The 20,559-nt window shown below is 46.1% G+C and overlaps 1 protein-coding gene across 3 annotated transcripts in view; it reads left to right on the forward strand.

Annotated features, from left to right (window-relative positions):
• CREB5 (cAMP responsive element binding protein 5) overlaps nucleotides 1-20,559 on the forward strand; it is a 1,617,326-nt gene that overhangs the window by 1,572,765 nt on the left and 24,002 nt on the right. For all 3 annotated transcript variants that reach the window (XM_069648241.1, XM_069648242.1, XM_069648243.1), the window contains one exon: nucleotides 19,887-20,114. In XM_069648241.1, the coding sequence (XP_069504342.1) occupies nucleotides 19,887-20,114 (228 nt within the window). The remainder of the gene's footprint in view (nucleotides 1-19,886; nucleotides 20,115-20,559) is intronic.

Consider the following 20,559-nt stretch of genomic DNA (forward strand, 5'->3'; position numbering starts at 1 on the left):
CTGGGGCCTCAATACCTTCAACTCTCTCTCCCTAAACACCATCCCTCTCGAGCTCTTCGCTCATCTACCTCAAACTCCCTCAGAGCCAGTCGCTTCCCCAAGCAACGAGTTGGTGGTAGATCTCTTTCTTCAGCTGGTGCCTTACTCTGGAACAGCCTCACTGCCTCCCTGAAATTTGAGGAGAATCATCTTCGATTCTGGAAGCACCTCAAAACCTTTCTCTTTGCTTCTGCTTTTTCTCCTCCTCTCCCTTGCTGACTTCCTTTGCTGACACTGAATTTGCACTGGTTAACTGGTGACCCTCTGATCTCAGGCCCAGGTCCCTTCCCCTGCCAGTCGCACTCCTGCACTGCCTTCCCGGCTTACCCGGCACTTGGGTACTGGTTCTGTATCCCTACAGTGCCACCACCAGCGCTTGACACCTGATGGCTGCACTTTCCTTGCACATGCCACCTGTGGGCCGTGCCTTTACTTACCATTTATCTTTATTTATTTATTTTGTTTGGTTCTTATCGCATGTACTGCACTGTCCTCTCCCCCTTCTCCCTCGCACTTCTCCTCCTTCCCCTTCCCATGCACTTGCGCAATCTGAATGACACCTGGTTTAGTAGGATCGTTGTCTGTCCTCCCTTGTTTCCCCTCCCATGCCTCATCGCGCCTTGAACCACTTGTGTATAGGCACGTTATACATGCCATATCATATCATATCATCATAACTCTTTGTGCCTCAAGTGTTTTTCTAAGCAGCGAGCTGGTGACTGTTCCCTTATCTGGCTTCCTCCTCTGGAACAGCCTCCTGCATCCTCTCTGACTTGAGCCAGATCTCCTCAAATTTCGGAAGCTCCTCAAGACTTTCCTCTTCACCTCCTCCTTCCCCCTCTCCCTCCTGTGCTAAATCCCACAGTTGCGGAGAATTGGTGGCCTGGGCTCTTATGTGTCCTTCTAGGTCATGGCCTTCAGCCTCTGCCCTCTCCCAGCACTTGCCTTTGGGCACCCTGTGGCCTGTGTTGCCTCACAGGCCTGCACTTACTGTATCGGCAGGTGACCACTCCTTACACCAAATGATCTCTGCCAGGCACTTACCTGTTGCCTTGCAACTGGTTGACTTCCTGGCACTTCCCGTTCAGTGGAATCTCCTACCACTTATCCCCTCCCCCCCCCCTCTGCCCTTGCACGTACTGAATGCTCACAAGGCCTAGTAGGACCGCCTCTTTCCTGTTCATCAGTTTTATTTCTATCTGCCTGTTATTCCTATGTTCCCTCCCCACTTGCCCTGTGGGTGCTTTGAAACACAATGTCTTGTTGTATAAGCACCTTACAAATGCACAATAAATAAAATAAATAAAGGTCTTGCTTTGGTATCATGCAGGGAATTTTCATTTTAGGAGAGATATGTAGCACTCACTCACCTGAGTCTCGAAGCATTTCTCCTGCCCGCCAAAGGAGCTCCAGCACATTATGGGAAACTGTGGAAGGGAAAGCTGTGTGTCATGCATCTCTCAGCAGAATGATCAGGACAGCACTATTTGCTGGTGTTTTGCAGTGCAGTTCTTTTTATTGTAGCTGCTATGGGGCAGAACAAGTAAATGTAGCCAGAAATACCTCATATAGTAAAGTACCCCCTACCATTCTTTACATGGACACTCCAAGCCACTGAGGAGTTCCATGACCGAATAGCGGAAAGTCATAGAAGTCAGGGGTCCTTTTTACATATGATAGAGGATTTTCTTTAATTTTTAGTTGGGATATATGGGGTCATTACGAGTATGCCGGTCCAGGAAAAACACCTGTAAAACGGCCGGTACTAGCGGCTCTGGCATTTTTCCTGGACCAGCATACGCTGAGTCTGCCGGTAGGGGCAGTGAGCTACCGGCAGGCCTGCCCTGCTACTAGGAGTTTAGGCCCCTACGGGCAGAGAAATCACTAAAGCACTGGCACCGTTAACAATGGTGCCGGTGCATTAGTGGTTCCCATTCCATGGAGTCCTACTGGACCCATTCCATGGAGTCCTACTGGACTCCATGGAATGGGAACTTAACGCTGTTGCCGGCACCTATAATATCCCAATAACACTGGGATAACGGGCGCTGGTAACGGTAAGGCGAGTCTGCCGGTAACCCGCTGGTAGCACCGACTTGTAAGGAGGGCCTTATCTTTACACCTTTAAAATTTCATCTATGGTTCACTCCGATTTAAGAGGCCTTCTATTAGTTGATATGTGGAATACATCAAGAATCTGTTCTGTTGGATAAACACACTAAGAAGCAGCTTGTAATGTGTTGCAAACAACTATGATCAGAAGATTAATACAAATTCTTTCAAAGTCAGCTTTTTATTTTACAACATATGGTAGAATAGTGATGTTGTCCATCTCTCTTTACTAAAATCTAGCCTGGCGGAAAGATTAGTCACCATAAAGTGTGCGCTTGCTGTGGCTGCAAGCATTGTGGTGTCACATACATCTGTAATAGGTTGTTACAGATGTCATGTGGTCTCATTTTCTTATAACAGGCCATGATAGATGTCACAGCTAAACCGCAATAATGAAAACTGGGTCCAGAATCATAGATCCATAATGCTGCCTCCCATGTATTATAACAAGAAAGCAAATGTTGTTTTGGGACCGAATAGACCAACTTCCTAGTCAGTGGTGCTCGGAATCGAACTTTTTAGGTGAATAGCAAGATATTGAACGAGGAACCATGTCTGCACTAAGCGTAGCCTTTAACCCAGAGCCTCAGGTAGGAATTAAACTCCACTGCACAACAAATCCCCTTGAGGTCTGTGGAAATGAAACGTTTCGAAATGCATGGAAACTGTGGGAGTGGAGGGGAGGCATAATTGAAATGCAGCTGAGAAAGGAAACCCTTCAGGTGCCCAGACACATAAATTGCACGTCTTTGATGTCTGGCAAAGGGAGCTGTGCTACGTGTGTAAATAGGCAAGGTGTTGTCTGATGTTCCTACAGCGGACACGTACATCTCTCAGTTACACATCCATCCGAACTAAAAAAAAAACTACAGCTCAACACCAGTCGCTGATCCATCAGACAATCTGGAGAGTTCCTCTCGAAACAAGTGGCACCTGGTACTCGGGGCACCTTTCAGGTGTGCACGGATCTGTGGGGTTTCTTCGGGGGCTACAGCAGTGTCCTTCCTCCCCTTAGCAATATGTTGTCTGGCAGCACAGAAACTGAACGAATCTGCTAAGGTGTACTAACAAGAAGTGTTGATTTATACTACAAAGGTGGAAGGACAGATGGGCCTGACCAGGATATGAACTTGTGAACCTGAGCCATGCACAGATGTGGCCAGTTGTTGCCTTGGGCAACACACCGATCCCTCCTGCTCAGACAGTACTAGCATCACCTAATAAAGGAGGTAGGGTTGCGTGTTGCTCTACCTGTTCCGGATGGCTGACAAACAAATCTGCTCTCCATGTATGTATATTGCCATGTATCTATATTGTCAAGGGAGGATAGCTCAGATGCAACGTGCTCACCTTGAAAGCAAGATGACACGGAGCAACACACGTTTGATCCTGGGTCCAGGCTTAGAAACCTCTGGGTATTAAGTGCATTATAAATAACCAATACAAAAAAATAACAAACCTGCTTCTGGGTGTGATGGAGCAAAAGGCGTTACTAGTAGAGCCTGAGACCAACTGTTAGAGGATTATTGATTGAATTAGTGGTTTCACTGATCCTATGGCAGGGGATAGTGTACAGTGATAGAAGTGTACCAAAAAAGTAATGAAACTGTGACTCCAGCGGGTGGGGGGCAGAGTAAGGAAGGAAGGGGGGACGTGCAACACATTTTTAAAGGATTGCAACCATGCTGGTTGACAGCCAATTGAGTTGAAAGGGATTTCAGTTTAGCTGTAACTGATATCCAGCAGTAAAATGGAGAAGTGTGCTTTAACTTCACAAAGAACAGTTCCAGAATGGTGAAAATGGTTGCAAAAAGTAGTGGAGCTGTTACCAGTAAAAAAGTTAAAGTAGTGGAACACCGCTCCTGGCCGTTCCCATTCACTTCGACCACTGATAGTGGGGCCCGCTACAAACATTAAAATATATAGGCCATACAGGCAAGGTAGAATGCCTATCAGAGAATTGTAGAAAATGATGTCAGGAAATGTGAGGTTGGATTAGACGAAGAGGTAAGTACGAGTGAATAGGGGATGCGGTGGGATTTGCGTGACTGGAGCAGGAGAATATTTCGAGTGTCAGTTAAAAGTTGTTCAGGTGAAGCTCAAGGCATCACAAAGATAATTGGGCAGGAAAGGTAATGACATTTAAAATCAATCAAACGTGTGTAATATGGCCATTACAAATATTGAAAAAACAACTGCCTGTATGATATTAAATGTCACCCACTTTGCACAAACGAAACAATTAATAGGCATGGAAAGCTAAAATTGGAGCACGCCAGGGGAAGAGGAATTCAAACATCACCAGGAATTAGCAAACCTCTTCGAATTGGGAAGAGCTTTATATACAAGATGAAGGCCATCCACCTCTCGCACAATTTCTAACCATTAGAATATAACATTTCGCATTGCAAGTGATCAACAAATTCTGACATCACTAAGAGATTCGCACACACAAACCCATGCCTGCACAACCAATGATGTGTGTGCGTTACTGTCACAAATTGCACATGTTCCTTACCCAAATTACACACCTTGAGTAAGATAAAAGCATATTAAGTTAAACATGATGACAAACTAAACACATCCAATTTTATTCATGCAGGAGGTTTCTGCAAATGTAAAATAACAGGCCACAATATCTTCCCTCGGCGCACGCACATCCCTAGTCATTTTAACAGCGAGGAGCCAATATTCACCATAATTGCAATAGTAGGAACAAAAAATTCGAAAACGACCATAGTTTTATATCTCACTGCTGATATAAGGCTGCAAAACAATTCAGTCGATCACATTTTATAGGCCTACTGGCTTATAGGAGCAAAGCATCGTAAACTTCACAAATATCGATCTAATATGCGCAGGATATGCTACACAAAAGTGGCTTCATGGAGCTAAAGATGTTTCACTTCCAATAGACCAGGGCCATTGAACTGTGAATTGCGCTAGCAAGGTTGCCTTCTTCATTGGAACTCCTGAAGCTCTTTTGTAAGTGCCATCAACTAATTTTACTAAGGCCAGAGGTTCTCCCATAATCAAGTAAACTCTATAATGAATGAGGTTTTGATGTGACAAACCCAGCGCAATGTAAACACTGTCTCACTGTCGTGTTGGCCCGTAAGTGGAATTTAGATATAACGGGGTCTAAGGACAGCAAGATGTTTCACTAGCTAATGTCATGCTTCTGTTGCCAGCAAAGAGCAATTTGCCCTCAAATCTCTTCTATGGTATGCTCAAAAGATCAAAAGTGATAGATGCCTAAAGATCTACCCCATATAATGTACTTGAGAGTATTTTGGTCCGTATGTTTTAATGAGGGCCGATAAACCACAGCCCATAAGCAAAACATTAAAATGGCATAAAGTGCCATTGCAGGAATACTTTGGAATGGCCATGTTCATTATTAATTGAATCAAATTGAAAGTTAATCAAAGGTGAAAGACGTGCCAAAGGGATTATCCTTTAACAAGCACTCAATTGTCAGCAATGAGAATACTGATGACTAAACCCATACATGAGACAATAAATCCACGTTCTAGAGGCACCCTTAAAAGACCAACCACAGTTCTTGCAAGACAAGCATCATCTGATTAAAGTAATCATGGCGCCAGAGGCCAGCCCAGAAAAGGAACATCAGCTCTAAATGATTTTAATCCCTTGTCCAAACCCAACACTCCAAACCATTTAGAAATATACTAAATGATATGGTGGCACACACACAGCCTTGATGTATACATCTTTCTACTGGGATTTCTGCAGTTAGTTGGCATTGAACGCCAAAACATTCTCGAGCAGAATGTTTACAATAAGGAGAGTATAGGATATTAGCCATGCACGGCCTAACCCTGCAGGCGTTCTTGTTCCACCAAATTGACCCCTATCAATTTTGTCAAATAGTGACGTCTGGTCTTAATGCACATACTTCATTAAGATAGCATAGAGCCTAAATCCCAGACCCTGGCTATCAGTATCAGTCCTAAATCCTGAATTGGCAGACGTAAAAACAGCCTCTGAGACATGTTGCTCCAAAATGCATCTCAGCATACTAAGAATGTGTAGGTTTCATACAAGTAAAAAACGGTCTACAATATCCATGGTCTTTTTTATCCACATTTCTATGTAGTTTATTAATTTCCGTTCCTGCCAAGGGTGCAAAAATGCCCTTTTGTCAATTAACAGATTAAGGATCCTTTGCAAAGGTGGGGCCCAAGTGCTAATCTAATATTTGAAAAGGTCAACTTGGACATCCATCATATGAGGGATCTTTTCGCCCTTTTCTGAGTCAATAGCTGAGGAAACTGAATTAGGGTAGAGAAGCGGTAACCAAATGCCCTTTATCGAACATGGTGGACCAGGGGTTAAGTCCTAAAAATTAAAGTGGGGGGACTCATCAACAAACGTAATGGGATGTGACGTCGCCAGAAATTAGCATATCAAGGTGAAATGTGCACATTTCATTAAATTGGCTTTGCATAACCACCCAAATAGCACAGGACTAATGGCATTTGCCTTTCACACAATCAGCACACACACAAAATCAAGAGAGGATATTTTCTTATTACAGTGTTATTAAAAAACGTTGAAAGGTGTGCATGTTTGAAACTCCAAGAACCAATACAAATGTTTTCTCTGGAACGTGCAGTACTGAAATTGGCCATTTCACCGTTAGTTTATTTTTCATCAGATTATATAGTGCAATGGTGTAGTGTCCGGCCTGCAAACCTAACGACTGGTCGGCTTTAATTCATAAATTCAAAGAGGATATTCAGTGTTTCTCATTTTAGCTGGGGGGACTGAGTCTACCCTCTGAAAAAAGTGAGGGGACTCCGTCCCCTCGCGTGTACCCTCGACTTGAGCCCTGTGGTGGACCTTATGTGAAACTATCGAAAAGGCTATTGGAAACATACAGTTATGTGAAATAGTTCATGCAGACCATGTCTCTGGACGTTCATGCTCAAAACAGGACCAGACTGTAAAAATCCTCCAACGGTTTAATCATTTTTGAAGGGCACAGTTGATGATCGATATCAATTTTTCTGCTTTAAGTTTGCCTTCTTTATGTCAAGTAAGAAGGCTACCTCCACAAACTAGACTAGTGGCATTATTTGCTCATAAGTTGTTACACAATGGAACTCCCCATCAAAGCAAACGTTAGCTTTCCCAGAAGTAGCCCTGTCTCTAGGGCCAAATTAATGAATGTCTTAGTCAAAGATAAAGATATTTCCTACCAATGAGTAGCGTGTGATAATTTAAGAGTATTTACGGTGCACAGTCCAAGGAGAAAAAGGCTGAAGGCAAACATCCAAAAGAACGAACAAGAAAAGAGAAGAAGACAGCTTTGTGCTCTAGAATGTCCCGGATGCGGACCGGAACCCTCCCTACATCCTGAGACCATCATTGTCCACTTCAAACTCAGACGCAGCCAAAGCTCACAGGAATCGAAGATATACTGAACGAGAAGAGACCAAGCTACCATCGGTGAGCGGGTACATCAGCAGGTAGATAGCCCTTGATGGATGTGAATCTTTGCTCAAGAATAGCAAACGGAACTTGCAAGACTGGAGTGGGGAGGAGGAATGTCACACTATTTATAAATAAATGTAGCTTCCGGGTCAATGCCGAGAGAATCCTCCAATGTAACATTTAAATCCCCAACCACTAATTAGGTTTATTCATGTTACTAGCAACCACTCTTTGTGTAATGAACACATTTATAACGTGTTCGACTAAATACAGGGGTAAAGTCGAGGGTACACGTGGGTGGACGCAGTCCCCCCACTTTTTTCAGAGGGTGGACTCAGTCTCCCCCAGCTAAAATGAGAAACATTGAATATCCTCTTTGAACTCATGAATTAAAGCCAACCTCAAAGATTGAACCACAGTCGTCAGGCTTGCAGGCCAGACACTTCACCACTGCAGTATATAACCTCATGAAAGACAACAAACAACTAAAGATGAAATGTCTCATTTCGGAACTGCAAGTTCCAGGGAAAACCTTTGTAGTGGTTCTTGGAGTTCAAAACATGCACACCTCTTAACGTTTTCAAAAACACTATTAGACGAAAATATAATTTCTTGGTTTTGTTTGTGTTGATTTTCTGAAAGGCAAATGCCATCTGTCCTGTGCAATTTGGGTGGTTATGCAAAGCCAATTTAATGAAATGCAAATGTTTCACCTTGATATGCTAATTTCTAGCGACGTCACTTCCCATCGAGTTTGTTGATGAGTCCCCCCACTTTAATTTTTAGGACTTGACCCCTGACTAAATATAATAAAAGAAATAAACACATTTGTGAATACGCATCTTTGCTGCCATCTCATTATAGATCTAAAAAATCCTTTTGTAGACCCCTTGCTACAAACCGAGGTGTTCGAATACCAGAAGAGCCAGTGTCCAGCTTTGTAAAACTGCATGAAACCTCAGCAGAGACTCATACGCACAGACCTCATGCAGGATGCCCTCTGGTCGACTTCAAAATAGGAAAATCATAATGGGTGAACCCCTAACTTTAGAGGCTCTCAAGTGCCAGTGTGCCTTGGAAACACAGACCATAAATAGAGCCTGTTCAGATGAGTAAAAAACAACGCTCCCCTCTCAGTGGGGTACTTAAAGGCAAATGCTGTCGTCTCTCCATACTGACAAAAAGTAGAAGCCCAGGCCAAAATTAGGTTGGACAAAAATGCTGCAAATATACCCGAGCTGCTAGCTATATTAAGATCAAAGATACTGCTTGACTACCCAAACAACAAAATGGGTTCATGCCTGAGTTATGCACCATGAAAAAAGCTAAAAGACAGACTGAGTGAGTATGGGCAAAGAAAAGAAACACAGAAAATAGAAACATAGGAATGTCTGGAAAAGGCATATAAAACATTGATCAAACAATGATCAAATTGAGAATGCAAGAAATAGTACCAGAAAGCTTTTTGAAATAAATAGGAAGTGGAAAAAACCAGCAGATTACGACAAAGTACAAAACGCCTCTTCTAAGAATAGTGTACAGTCAGCTTGCAATACAATTAAAAACTGGCAAAATAATACAGGCAAACAACGTGAACAAAGCCTAGCAAATGATCAAGGAGAAGCAAATGCGCCTACAGGCTTCTCTTTTAAAACCATTGCTATCGAAGAAAGGACCAAAATACTAGCAAACATTAGGCCTGCATCCTGCCCCGGAGATCTCTTACCAACCAAGATCATACTAAAGGAGTGCTGCAGGTTTGCTCCTTTCCTTACCAGGTTTGTCAATGCCTCGTTTTTACATAAATTTTTGCCCGTGGCAAGTAAGTGTTATGGGCCTTAGGGCGTGCCGGGGCCTCGCTCGCACACACACACACGCATACATGCAGGCATGCAGAGAGTGGACGCCGGAGACGTGTGTCTGCTCCGGTCGCCGGCGCGAACTGCCGGCGCACCGCCTTTAATAATGTCTGTGCATGCGTGAGCCTCGATGCGGCTCGCGCATGCGTATACAATTGAAATTGCTACGCAACATCCCTCCTTTTCCCCCCAAAACAAAACAACATATTCAAACATGGGGGCCAACGGGCCCATCATAACGTTCACGATACCTCTGCCTTAATTAAGAGGTAGGGTCCATGATGAAGTCTTTGAACCTCAGTGGTGGCTTGCGCCCCGCCCGGCTCGGGTACCTGCGTGCTCCGGCGTCGGGGTCCTCGGGTGCCGCCGGAGCCTCTGGCGGCCCATCGTCTTCCACCGGCACTCCCGTACTCGGGTCGGGATCATCTCTGACGGTTGCTCCAGGGGTTTCAGGTTCTATGCGCTTGAAGAACGAAACATTTCTGGTCACAGTCCCTCTTGCATTGGCGGCCGTGACCATCGACCCTTTGACGTGGGTCACGCCCAATGGTTGTGGTTCATATGGCAGAGAAAGCTTCCCTTCCGGCTTTTTGTTGCGCACCAGCACGGTGTCTCCTATTGCGATTGCCCTCTCGGGTAGTCTCCGCCGTGCGGTCTCTTTCTCATTCAGAGTGGCACTCGCTGTGCGCACTTTGCTGTTGTCGATCTCTCCTGGTGTCCTCCCTTCCACTTCGGGTAGTAGGCCTCTTGGTATTCTTTTGAAAAGGGCCTCTGCGGGGGCCACTCCGGTGGACTGATGTGGGGTCGTGCGATATTCTCTGAGGAATTCGACCAGATTTCGCCTGAGATCTTCTCCCCCATTCACCGATATGCGGAACACTTTGTTGAGCGTTCGCATAAAGCGCTCCACCTCGCCATTTGCTCTCGGCCATAACGGTGTTATTTTGTGATGCTTTATCCCCCTGTCCTTGCAGTATTGAGCAAAACGCTGGCCCTGAAACGGTGACCCGTTGTCCGAGCAAATTTCGAGAGGGAACCAATGGGTGGCAAATATTTTGTCCATGGCCAGCATGGTGTGATCGCTGGATGTGGATTCGACCAATTCCACCTCTGGGTATCGTGACCATTGGTCTGTTACCACCAGAAAGTATAAGCCTCGGCCCGTGGACCCGAAGTCCGCGTGCACTGTCCCCCATGGGCGGTCACTCCTCTCCATGGCCTGAATGGGTGGCGCCTTCTCCACAGGGCTGGCGGCTTGACATGGGATACAGGCCTTCACAAATTTCTCCACCCTTCCTTCCAGATCTGGAAACCAGGCTTTCAATCTGAGCCGAGCTTTCATCTTGGCCATTCCTTGATGTCCCTTGTGGGCCAGCTGTAGGACTTTCTCAACCAGCACTCCTGGTATTACGATCTGGTGCCCTCTTAGCAGTATTCCATCATCCGCCACCGACAATTCGTGGCGTGCCTTCCAGAGTGCCTGTAGATCTCTTTGAGCTTCCGCAGTCCTTCGGGAGTTGTCAAGGAGGACCTCCCGCCATTCCCCTGTGTCCACTGCGTCTTTTATTTTCCGGAACGCTTCGTCGTTATTGGACTCCTCTGCAATTTCCTGACGCGTCAGGGCTACAGGCAGTGCTGCCTCCACAACTAGATGTACAGCTTCCACGCAGTACGCCACCTCCAGTGAGTCCCTGGGCCTCCCAGTGCCCGGATGGCGCGACAGGTAATCCGCCGGGTTGTGTGTCCCTGGTCGATATAGCAATTTGACCCCATATTCCATGAGGGCCAACATCCACCTTTCTATGCGCGGAGGTGGTTTGGACGATGTTCCAGACAGTATGGGGATGAGGGGTTTGTGGTCAGTTACCACCACAACTGGCTTCCCTAGAATGTAGATTCTGAAATGTTTACACCCCCACAGTATGGCCAAGGCTTCTCGCTCTATTTGGGAGTAATGCCTCTCCGTGTCGGTCAGGGCCTTGCTGGCATAGGCGATGGGCCTCATGGTCCCTTGCTCGTCTGCTTGCATGAGGACTGCTCCCAGCCCTACCGGGCTAGCATCAACTACGATCTCCGACTCGCGACCGGGGTGGAAGTATGCCATTGTTTCTTGCTCCGACAGGGCATTTTTAATGGCGGTGAACACTCTTTTTTCCTTCCCTGTCCATGTCCACGCCACATCATTTCTGGTGAGCGCCCTCAGTGGTTCCGATAGGGAGGCTAGATCTCGGATAAAGCGGCCGCAATAATTGACCATCCCTAAGAAACTTCTTACTTCGGCTGGGGACGCTGGTGGGGATGCATCTCTGATGTCTTTCACTTTCTCCGGATCCAGGGAAATCCCTCCAGCGTGAAATATAAATCCGAAAAACTCAAGCCTGTCCTTCAGAAATTCGCATTTCTCCTTATGTAGGGTTAAACCGACACTGTACAGTCTCTCCAGGGTATGCTCAAGGCGCTTCAGGTGTTCCGCTTCTGATTTTGCAAACACTAGGATGTCCTCTGACATGTTGATGACCCCTTTTAGTCCTGATAGTGCCCCCCTGATGGCATTTTGAAAGACCTCTGCTGCGGACGAGATCCCGAAGCTAAGTCTTTTGTATTGATACAACCCCCTCATGGGTCGTAAAGGTCGTAATATACCTGGACTCGGGGTGGAGTTCCAACTGGTGGTAGCCTGACCTCTGGTCTAGCTTTGAGAAGACCCTGGCTCCTTGGAGCTCTCCTACGATATCATCTAGGGTTGGTGTGAGATGGCGTTCTCGTTTGATTGCTACATTGGGCAGCCTCATATCTACGCAGATGCGTACTGCCCCTGGTTGTTTCGGCTTCGGGGCCACCACAATTGGGGAGACCCAGGGAGTGGGTCCATCTACCCTCTCGATAATGTCCTTGTCCACCAGTGACTGTAGTTCTTTCACCACTTGTTCCCTTAGATGAAAAGGGATACGCCGATGTTTCAGCGCAGTCGGCCTCACGGACTCATCTATGTGCAACCGTATGGGCTCTGCCTTGAGCTTTCCGATGCCAGTGAATATCTTCTCAAAACGCTGTAGTAGGCGGTCCAGATCTGTGAAGTACACAGCAAGGGTGAAGTGTACGATGTTGAGCGCTTCTGACGCGGCACAGTTTAGGAGGGAGTGGGGGCTTACGCTGGTGACGAAAAACCTCACCTTTATTCTGTTTTGACCATGAGAGACCGGGGCCACAAACACCCCTTGGATGGGAAGAGGTGTGTCCCCTCCGAATGCGTAGATTCGCGCTGTGGAATTCGTCAGCCTTGGTGGGCAAGGAAGAGCATTGTAATGTTTTGTTGCAAGTACACAGACGGACGCCCCAGTATCTATGAGGACCGGAGTTGGCATCTCGCTAATGTTGACGGTGCATTTGGGTTGTCGACGGTCCCCAGGGCCTTGCGCAATGCTTGAAATGAAAAATATTTCTTCATCTTCCTCCTCTTCTTCTGCGATATTGAGATCTTGCATGCCTTGTTCGACAGAGGACACGCCCCTTACTCTTTCAGCGACACCCATGCCGACTCTCTCTGGTCCTCTCAAGATCGTAACTGGCATCGTCGCCCTGCACACTCTCGCATAGTGTCCCGGTATGCCACATCGACCACAGGTCCTTGACTTTGCTGGGCACTCTCCCGCATGCGGCAGATCGTATCCACAGTATGAACACGATGAGACATTCCCTTGCGTCTTGGGCCCTTCACTTCTCTTTGGTGTCCATCTTGCCTTCCCCATGGCTGAGCGTCCTATAGCGTATGCCTCTTCCTCCTTCCTGGAGCGCGTAGTAGCGTCCATTTTCGCCCCTCTTGCCTCCGCCAGTTCGTACGCTCTCCCCATATCCAGAATTTGCTGCAGAGTCAGTCCGGGCTCTCTTAGCACTTTTCTCCTCAGTTTACCTGAGCAGCAACCTTGCAGCAGTTGGTTACAAACCATTTCTTCCTCGTTGACCCATCTGCAGGAGCTCGCTAGCTGTCTCAGACGAACGCAAAACCGGTCTAGTGATTCCTCTTCCAATTGTTTCTCCTCACCCATGACAAACCTGTCAAAGTCAACATTCGCCATAGGAAGGAAGTGGTCATGGAAGGCTCGCTTGACCGCATCATAATTCACTGCTGGAATGTTGAAAGTGTCATAAATGCGTTGAACCTCGGTCCCTGCAGAATAGACCATGATGGCAATCTTCGCCTCATCTTCCGTTTCCCCTGAGGCTCTAAAAAACATTTCCAGCTTCTTAACCCATGTGATCCACTTCGGCCATAACTTGGATGGGGGGCCCGTGGTGTCAAATTCAGGCATAAGAGCCAGAGTACTGTGCATTCTGCGAGGTATTGGGGCGACAGCATTTTCTTCTTCCTCTCCTTCTTCCCCCATAGTGTACTCACAGTGGTCCTTGTCTGGTAAGAGCCGGGGTAACTGGTGGTCTTCAGAGTGTAATCACACTCTCTTTCTTGTCTTTATCACAACCCTGTGGTGTCTGGGCTGTGGTGGTTCCAAAAATTTCTCTGGAGCAGTACAGGAGGCAGATGGCGCACGAGCACCCTCTCGGGCCGCAACCACTGCACTCCGCATGCAGAGAGGAGAAAAAGAAAATGGCCGTGCGCGTGGGTCCGTGTGCATCCGATCGATACACACGCAGCAGTGTTCCTTCACTCCGATGCCGTCGGAGCGGAGGATGGCTCTGTGTCCGCCCTCGTCGCCAGTGTTATGGGCCTTAGGGCGTGCCGGGGCCTCGCTCGCACACACACACGCATACATGCAGGCATGCAGAGAGTGGACGCCGGAGACTTGTGTCTGCTCCGGTCGCCGGCGCGAACTGCCGGCGCACCGCCTTTAATAATGTCTGCGCATGCGCGAGCCTCGATGCGGCTCACGCATGCGTATACAATTGAAATTGCTACGCAACAGTAAGGAAGTAGCGGTAACTCCCCTTGTGAAGAAGCCTGGTCTTAGTCCGAGTGATCCTACTAACCAAGGCTCATCACAAATACATGTTTTTTTGCTAAAAACCCTAGATAAGGTTGCCACTTTACAAATTCAGGTGCACTTCGAGACATCAGGGGCTTTCCACCCTAAACAATCAGGCTTCAGAGGCAGCCATGGGACAGAAAGTGCCCTGCTCGACTAGACCCAAATGTTGGAGAGACTGGACGAAAGTAAGACAGGGCTGCTCTTCCTTTTTGATCCCTGTGCCGTGTTTGACTTGCTATATCACTCACGCCTGCTTAAAACACTTGCAACAGCGGGAAATTGCTCCTACCACACCATTGAATGATAAACTCTTTTTTGATTGAAAGAAGGTCCAAAATCTGCTGGGGCACTGCTTGCTCCGACTCAGCCCCTATTGATTATGGAGTGCCTCAGGGGGCTTATATTTCTCCAGCTCTCGTTAACATTTATATAAAACCTTTATGTGAGCAACTGGAGACAAAGGGCCTCCATTTCACCCGCTGTACAGATGATTTCCAACTCATAATGGACCTCAGCAGAGATTATGCTACCGATCCAACTAATCTAATTGACATCTACGCAACCATTAGGGAATGGAGAGTAAACAACTGGATGTGCCTCAACTCCTCGAAGACCGAGCTCATGATCTTCGGCTCCAAACATGCAAGGCACAATCTAAATCAGGCATATGCAAGCTTCAAGGTTGATGATTGCCTCATCTCAGTGGTTGGAAAAGTAAAAACATTAGGCACATTTCTGGAGGCATCACTCAACTCAGACGCGCATGTCAACAATGTCCAAAAAATTCCTACTACCATCTTAAAGTCCTAAGTCAAATTAATCCACTTGTCTCGTGTTAGAACTGCAAGATCTTAGTCAGAGTTATAATACTGCCCCGGCTGGATTACTGCAACGCCCCCCTTAGTGGAGCCAGCAAGGGAAATATTGTAAACTACAAATTATCCAGAATGATGTTATCAGGATAATATACAACATGTCCACAAAAGAGCACATCACCAATTTCCAGAGGGAGCTACACTGGCTGCCTGTGTAAAAGAGGATCCAATTCAAAACCTTGTCCTTAACTCATAGATGTATATATGGTAATGCCCCAGGTTATCAAAAGCACGCAATGACACGATACATCCCCAACAGGACCTTGCGATCTAGCTCAGCAAACCCTCTTACCATTCCCTGCACAAAGTGAGCCAGAGGAAAGGTCAGATATTTTCCACTTAGAGGTACCAGAGCATGAAATACTCTCCCAGCAAGCATGCACTCGGAAGAAAAATCTACTACTTTCAGATAAAGTTTTAAAACCTTACTCTTGGAGTCATCCCTCCTGCCAACCATCTCTCTGTCCCGTCCTCCTGCTGAAGTGTCTGTGTGTCTATGTGCGCCCTGTTACCTGTGGGCTTTGGCGTGTTAGAAATAAATAGACTAATTCCTCTGGGATACAGCAACATTTGTATTATTTTAGATTTTCTGTGTTGCTGTAAACAACTTGTAGGCATTTTTAAAGTGAAATTTCTGCTTCTACTCAAGTGCACATCGTAAGCATGACAATCGGTTTACATTAAAGACCATGAGATGCAGTGTTCACTTCTTTGCTGTTGCTGTATGTCCACATTTTATAGATCTTAGAAAGTAGCACAGATATTTGAAACCGACAAATATGAACTTCAGATGTATAGTAACCTGCCATGCTGTTCTACTGTGGCATGTAAATTAACAAGGGGGTCCTGGGAGTCCCTCTGCCAGACATTAGTCCTGATTACGAGAGACTTACCCAGAGTCTTTAGCTCACTATCTTTCACAGAGAAGAAATATCCCAAACATATCAGTCTTTGTCCTGCCCTGGGGCAGTCCAGCACCAAAATGCTAGGCAATTCTCCTCTGAACAAGAGTACCAACAGAAACCCCAGACACGTGTTTAGGTCTGGTTGGACCTCATCAGTAGGGTGGATCTGTGGCTCTATAAGATTAGTGAGCAAGGGGTCCACATCTGGATTCCTCTATTAATTTAGGGTGAGAACCAAAGTTACTTAAATATGCAAATTAACAAGGGGGTCCTTGGGGTCCCTCTGCCAGACATTAGTCCTGGTTACGAGAGACTTACCCAGAGTCTTTAGCTCACTATCTTTCACAGAGAAGAAATATCCCAAACATATCAGTCTTTGTCCTGCCCTGGGGCAGTCCAGCACCGAAATGCTAGGCAATTCTCCTCTGAACAAGAGTACCAACAGAAACCCCAGACACGTGTTTTGGTCTGGTTGGACCTCATCAGTAGGGTGGATCTGTGGATCTCTAAGAATAGTGAGCAAGGGCTCTACGTCTGGATTCCCCTAGTAACTTGGGGGGAGACCCAAAGTTACTTAAATATGCAAATTAACAAGGGGGTCCTGGGAGTCCTTCTGCCAGACATTAGTCCTGGTTACGAGAGACTTACCCAGAGTCTTTAGCTCACTATCTTTCACAGAGAAGAAATATCCCAAACATATCAGTCTTTGTCCTGACCTGGGGCAGTCCAGCACCGAAATGCTGTGAAAGATAGTGAGCTAAAGACTCTGGGTAAGTCTCTCGTAACCAGGACTTATGTCTGGCAGAGAGACTCCCAGGACCCCCCTTGTCAATTTGCATATTTGAGTAACTTTGGGTCTCACCCTAAGTTACTAGGGGAATCCAGACGGGAACCCCTTGCTCACTATTCTTAGAGAGGCACAGCTCCTCCCTACTGATGAGGTCCAACCAGACCGAAACACATGTCTGGGGATGCTGTTGGTACTCTTGTTCAGAGGAGAATTGCCTAGCATTTTGGTGCTGGACTGCCCCAGGGCAGGACAAAGACTGATATGTTTGGGATATTTCTACTCTGTGAAAGATAGTAAGCTAAAGACTCTGGGTAAGTCTCTCGTAACCAGGACTTATGTCTGGCAGAGATCCTCCCAGGACCACCCTTGTCAATTTGCATATTTGAGTAAATTTGGGTCTCACCCTAAGTTACTAGGGGAATCCAGACGTGGACCCCTTGCTCACTATTCTTATAGAGGCACAGCTCCTCCCTACTGATGAGGTCCAACCAGACCGAAACACGTGTCTTGGGATGCTGATGGTACTCTTGTTCAGAGGAGAATTGCCTAGCATTTCGGTGCTGGACTACCCCACGGCAGGACAAAGACTGATATGTTTGGGATATTTCTACTCTGTGAAAGATAGTGAGCTAAAGACTCTGGGTAAGTCTCTCGTAACCAGGACTTATGTCTGGCAGAGAGACTCCCAGGACCCCCCTTGTCAATTTGCTACTGTGGCATGTGCCAGCCAGTAGGAACAGTTTTACAGCACCATCGTAGAACCTGGTCCAACCTTGGTGCTGCTTTACAGGAGTCTGCAATCTGAGTTCAGGATCAAGCATCGGAACTCCTCCAAGCTATGATTGAGTCCCTTTACCACTGGCAGCACTCACAGCCGCTGAAAGTGGTGACCCACATGCTCTCTCAGGTGCACAGAAAAGAACTGAATAATCAGCAAGCAAAAAATAAGTCAAGTGTCTTCTTGCTTTCCTTGTGTTTTGGTTCTGTTCCTTACTCCTTTTCATCAGAAGACCTCATGGAGCGTGTTTATTTATTTATTTAATTGACACTTATATAGCACATAAAACCCAGGGGTATCTAGGCGCTTTTAATTTAAGAATATGGTTACAGTAAGTGCTTCAGGTTACAGAGGTGGAATAACATAACATAACATAGTGAGGATTCATAACAAGTCTCTGGAAGGCAAGTATTGTCTGGGCAGAACCAACCGCATTATCATGCATGCCGGACTAAGCACTTCATCCCTCTGTGTTATGAAACCAATACTCCTGAGTATTGGTTTTGTATTGTAGACTTGTATTCACCGTACAGTGAATGGTTCCCTTGAAAATTATGAGGCACACCAGATGGTGCCATTATTCATGCATTGAAGGATGAGCTCTATTGTTGATAGAGGTACATCAAAGATTGGGTGAGTGGATTTGCATAAGGGAGGCATATATATGTATCTTTAGTTAAATAGACATGAGAATATACACTAATATAGATATTTCATGTCTTTTTGCAACAAATTATGAGATGAAGTTGATGAAATTCAGCTCCTGAAGAAGAAATAAAATATTTCGAAACGCATAAAGAGCGAATTGTCATCAACAGAGATTGTTTCCAACATCATATTACATTTTGATTTGTAATAACTTTTAGCTTTGGAACACAGATAATGAATTATATATTGCATTTTGAATTTCATGCAATACTAAAGAAAGAGTGTATGCTATTTTGATTTTACTTCTGAGAGCACATAGTATGTAAATGTATGTATAATTAATTATTTCTGTAATTAAATTCATTAAGAGGGGAATTACAATCAAGAAATGATATATAGGTGTTGTCCTAGGGAGAGTGTGCCGTCCATCCAACAGCAGGTTCCTGATGGCACTATATAGATCAAAAATATGAGATCAGGTAACATCGTTAAAGGGTGGCATGGCTGGCAGGGCACAATCTGCCACATGTTAAGTAGCCCTTACTCCACCTTTCATCACTGAGTTAAAGAGTGTACACGGCGGCGGATAGCATTGCATGAGGCAATATCATTCTCGGCAAGCAGCTGCAGAGGGACAGTAGGGCTATTATTTATTAAATTGTGCCACCTATGCTCTAGGGCCCGCTGCAAAAGCAGGGTCAGGGCACTATAAGCTCCCTTTGTGACGGAACATTTCAGAAAGATTTGGAAAACCTAGGCCAGCCATCCTAAGTACTAGAGACAGAGAAAATGTCTCCTTATTCAGGGCGGGCAAAGGATGGGTGGTGGCCTATTTCAGAATAATGTCTTGGGGCCCGCTTACTTTCATCTGGGAAACCCTGTCCGCATATGTCCCATGTTGGCATGAGGAATCGGGATAAATGTCTGTCCACCCTTGTTTGCACTCATGATCCCAACCATTTGTGGGAAATGGGAAAATGCACAAATGCAATGATTAGGGCTGTAGCCTATGGACCCATTGTAATCAGATGGTGGCATTGTTCTTGCATGGTCAATCCGCATGATAGAAACTCTTCCTCCAAACCCTTTGCAAAGGGTTCACGGCAGAGGTATGCATTGGAAAAATTGAAGCATTAACAATTCTGCAAGTGGGGATAATGGCATCGAAAGAAGTCATTGAATCCATTGGACTGAGGGGAAGGCATGTTCATTTGCCACTATTTAGAGAATGTGTCATGACCCCCAGGCACACAGACTTTTGACTAAGGTAGACACATGCGGCCATTTTGTTTATTGCTTTTCATCACTCTACCTTTTCAGGACGTCTGATGGCAGAGAATGTGTGGGTGGAACTTAAGCACGTGTTCGTGTCTGCCTCAGCTTTCGCACGTCTTCCTGTGGCTGTCCATTTTACATTTCTTGCCATGTTTCTGTGCAGCTCTCCCCAGCGGCACAGCAGATGCAGCCCACCCAGACAATGCAGTCGCCTCAGCCCACAGGAGGTCGCCGGAGGCGGGTGGTGGACGAGGATCCAGACGAAAGGCGGCGGAAATTTCTGGAAAGGAACCGAGCCGCTGCCACGCGGTGCAGACAGAAGAGGAAGGTCTGGGTGATGTCACTGGAAAAGAAAGCAGAAGAACTCACCCAGACAAACATGCAGCTTCAGGTGCGTACTGTATACGTCGACGACACAGAGCCACTATTTACAGCCAGGGCATTTTCAACACAAGTTGGACATACATGAACTTTGTTGACACAAAAAACATAGAATTATGAATGCAAACACAGACACAATCTCGGTTTATTAATGAGGAGATTCTCTCGGTGTAAAGAATTTCCTTTCAGAATCGGCCAGAGAAAACTCAAGAGGTCAACAAATCATGTTTGCACCTGTCAGTTTTTTGTGTGAAAAATTGCATTGGAGCTGTTGGGGACAAGGGTGGCGGAATGTAATGTTACTTTGTGGTTGTAGGAACAAGTTGACTTTCTGTCCCTTCCTACTTTACGTGTGCAGTTGAGCAACAGTTCATTGTGGGCACGCGCTGCGCGTGTCGCCCTTACTGCTATGCATCCATCTTGTTTGTTTCATAAGTAGAAGCCTCAAAAATGGC

The sequence above is a fragment of the Ambystoma mexicanum genome, chromosome 2q (genome assembly GCF_040938575.1).
Source record: "Ambystoma mexicanum isolate Mex_15411 chromosome 2q, UKY_AmexF1_1, whole genome shotgun sequence".
NCBI lineage: Eukaryota > Metazoa > Chordata > Amphibia > Caudata > Ambystomatidae > Ambystoma > Ambystoma mexicanum.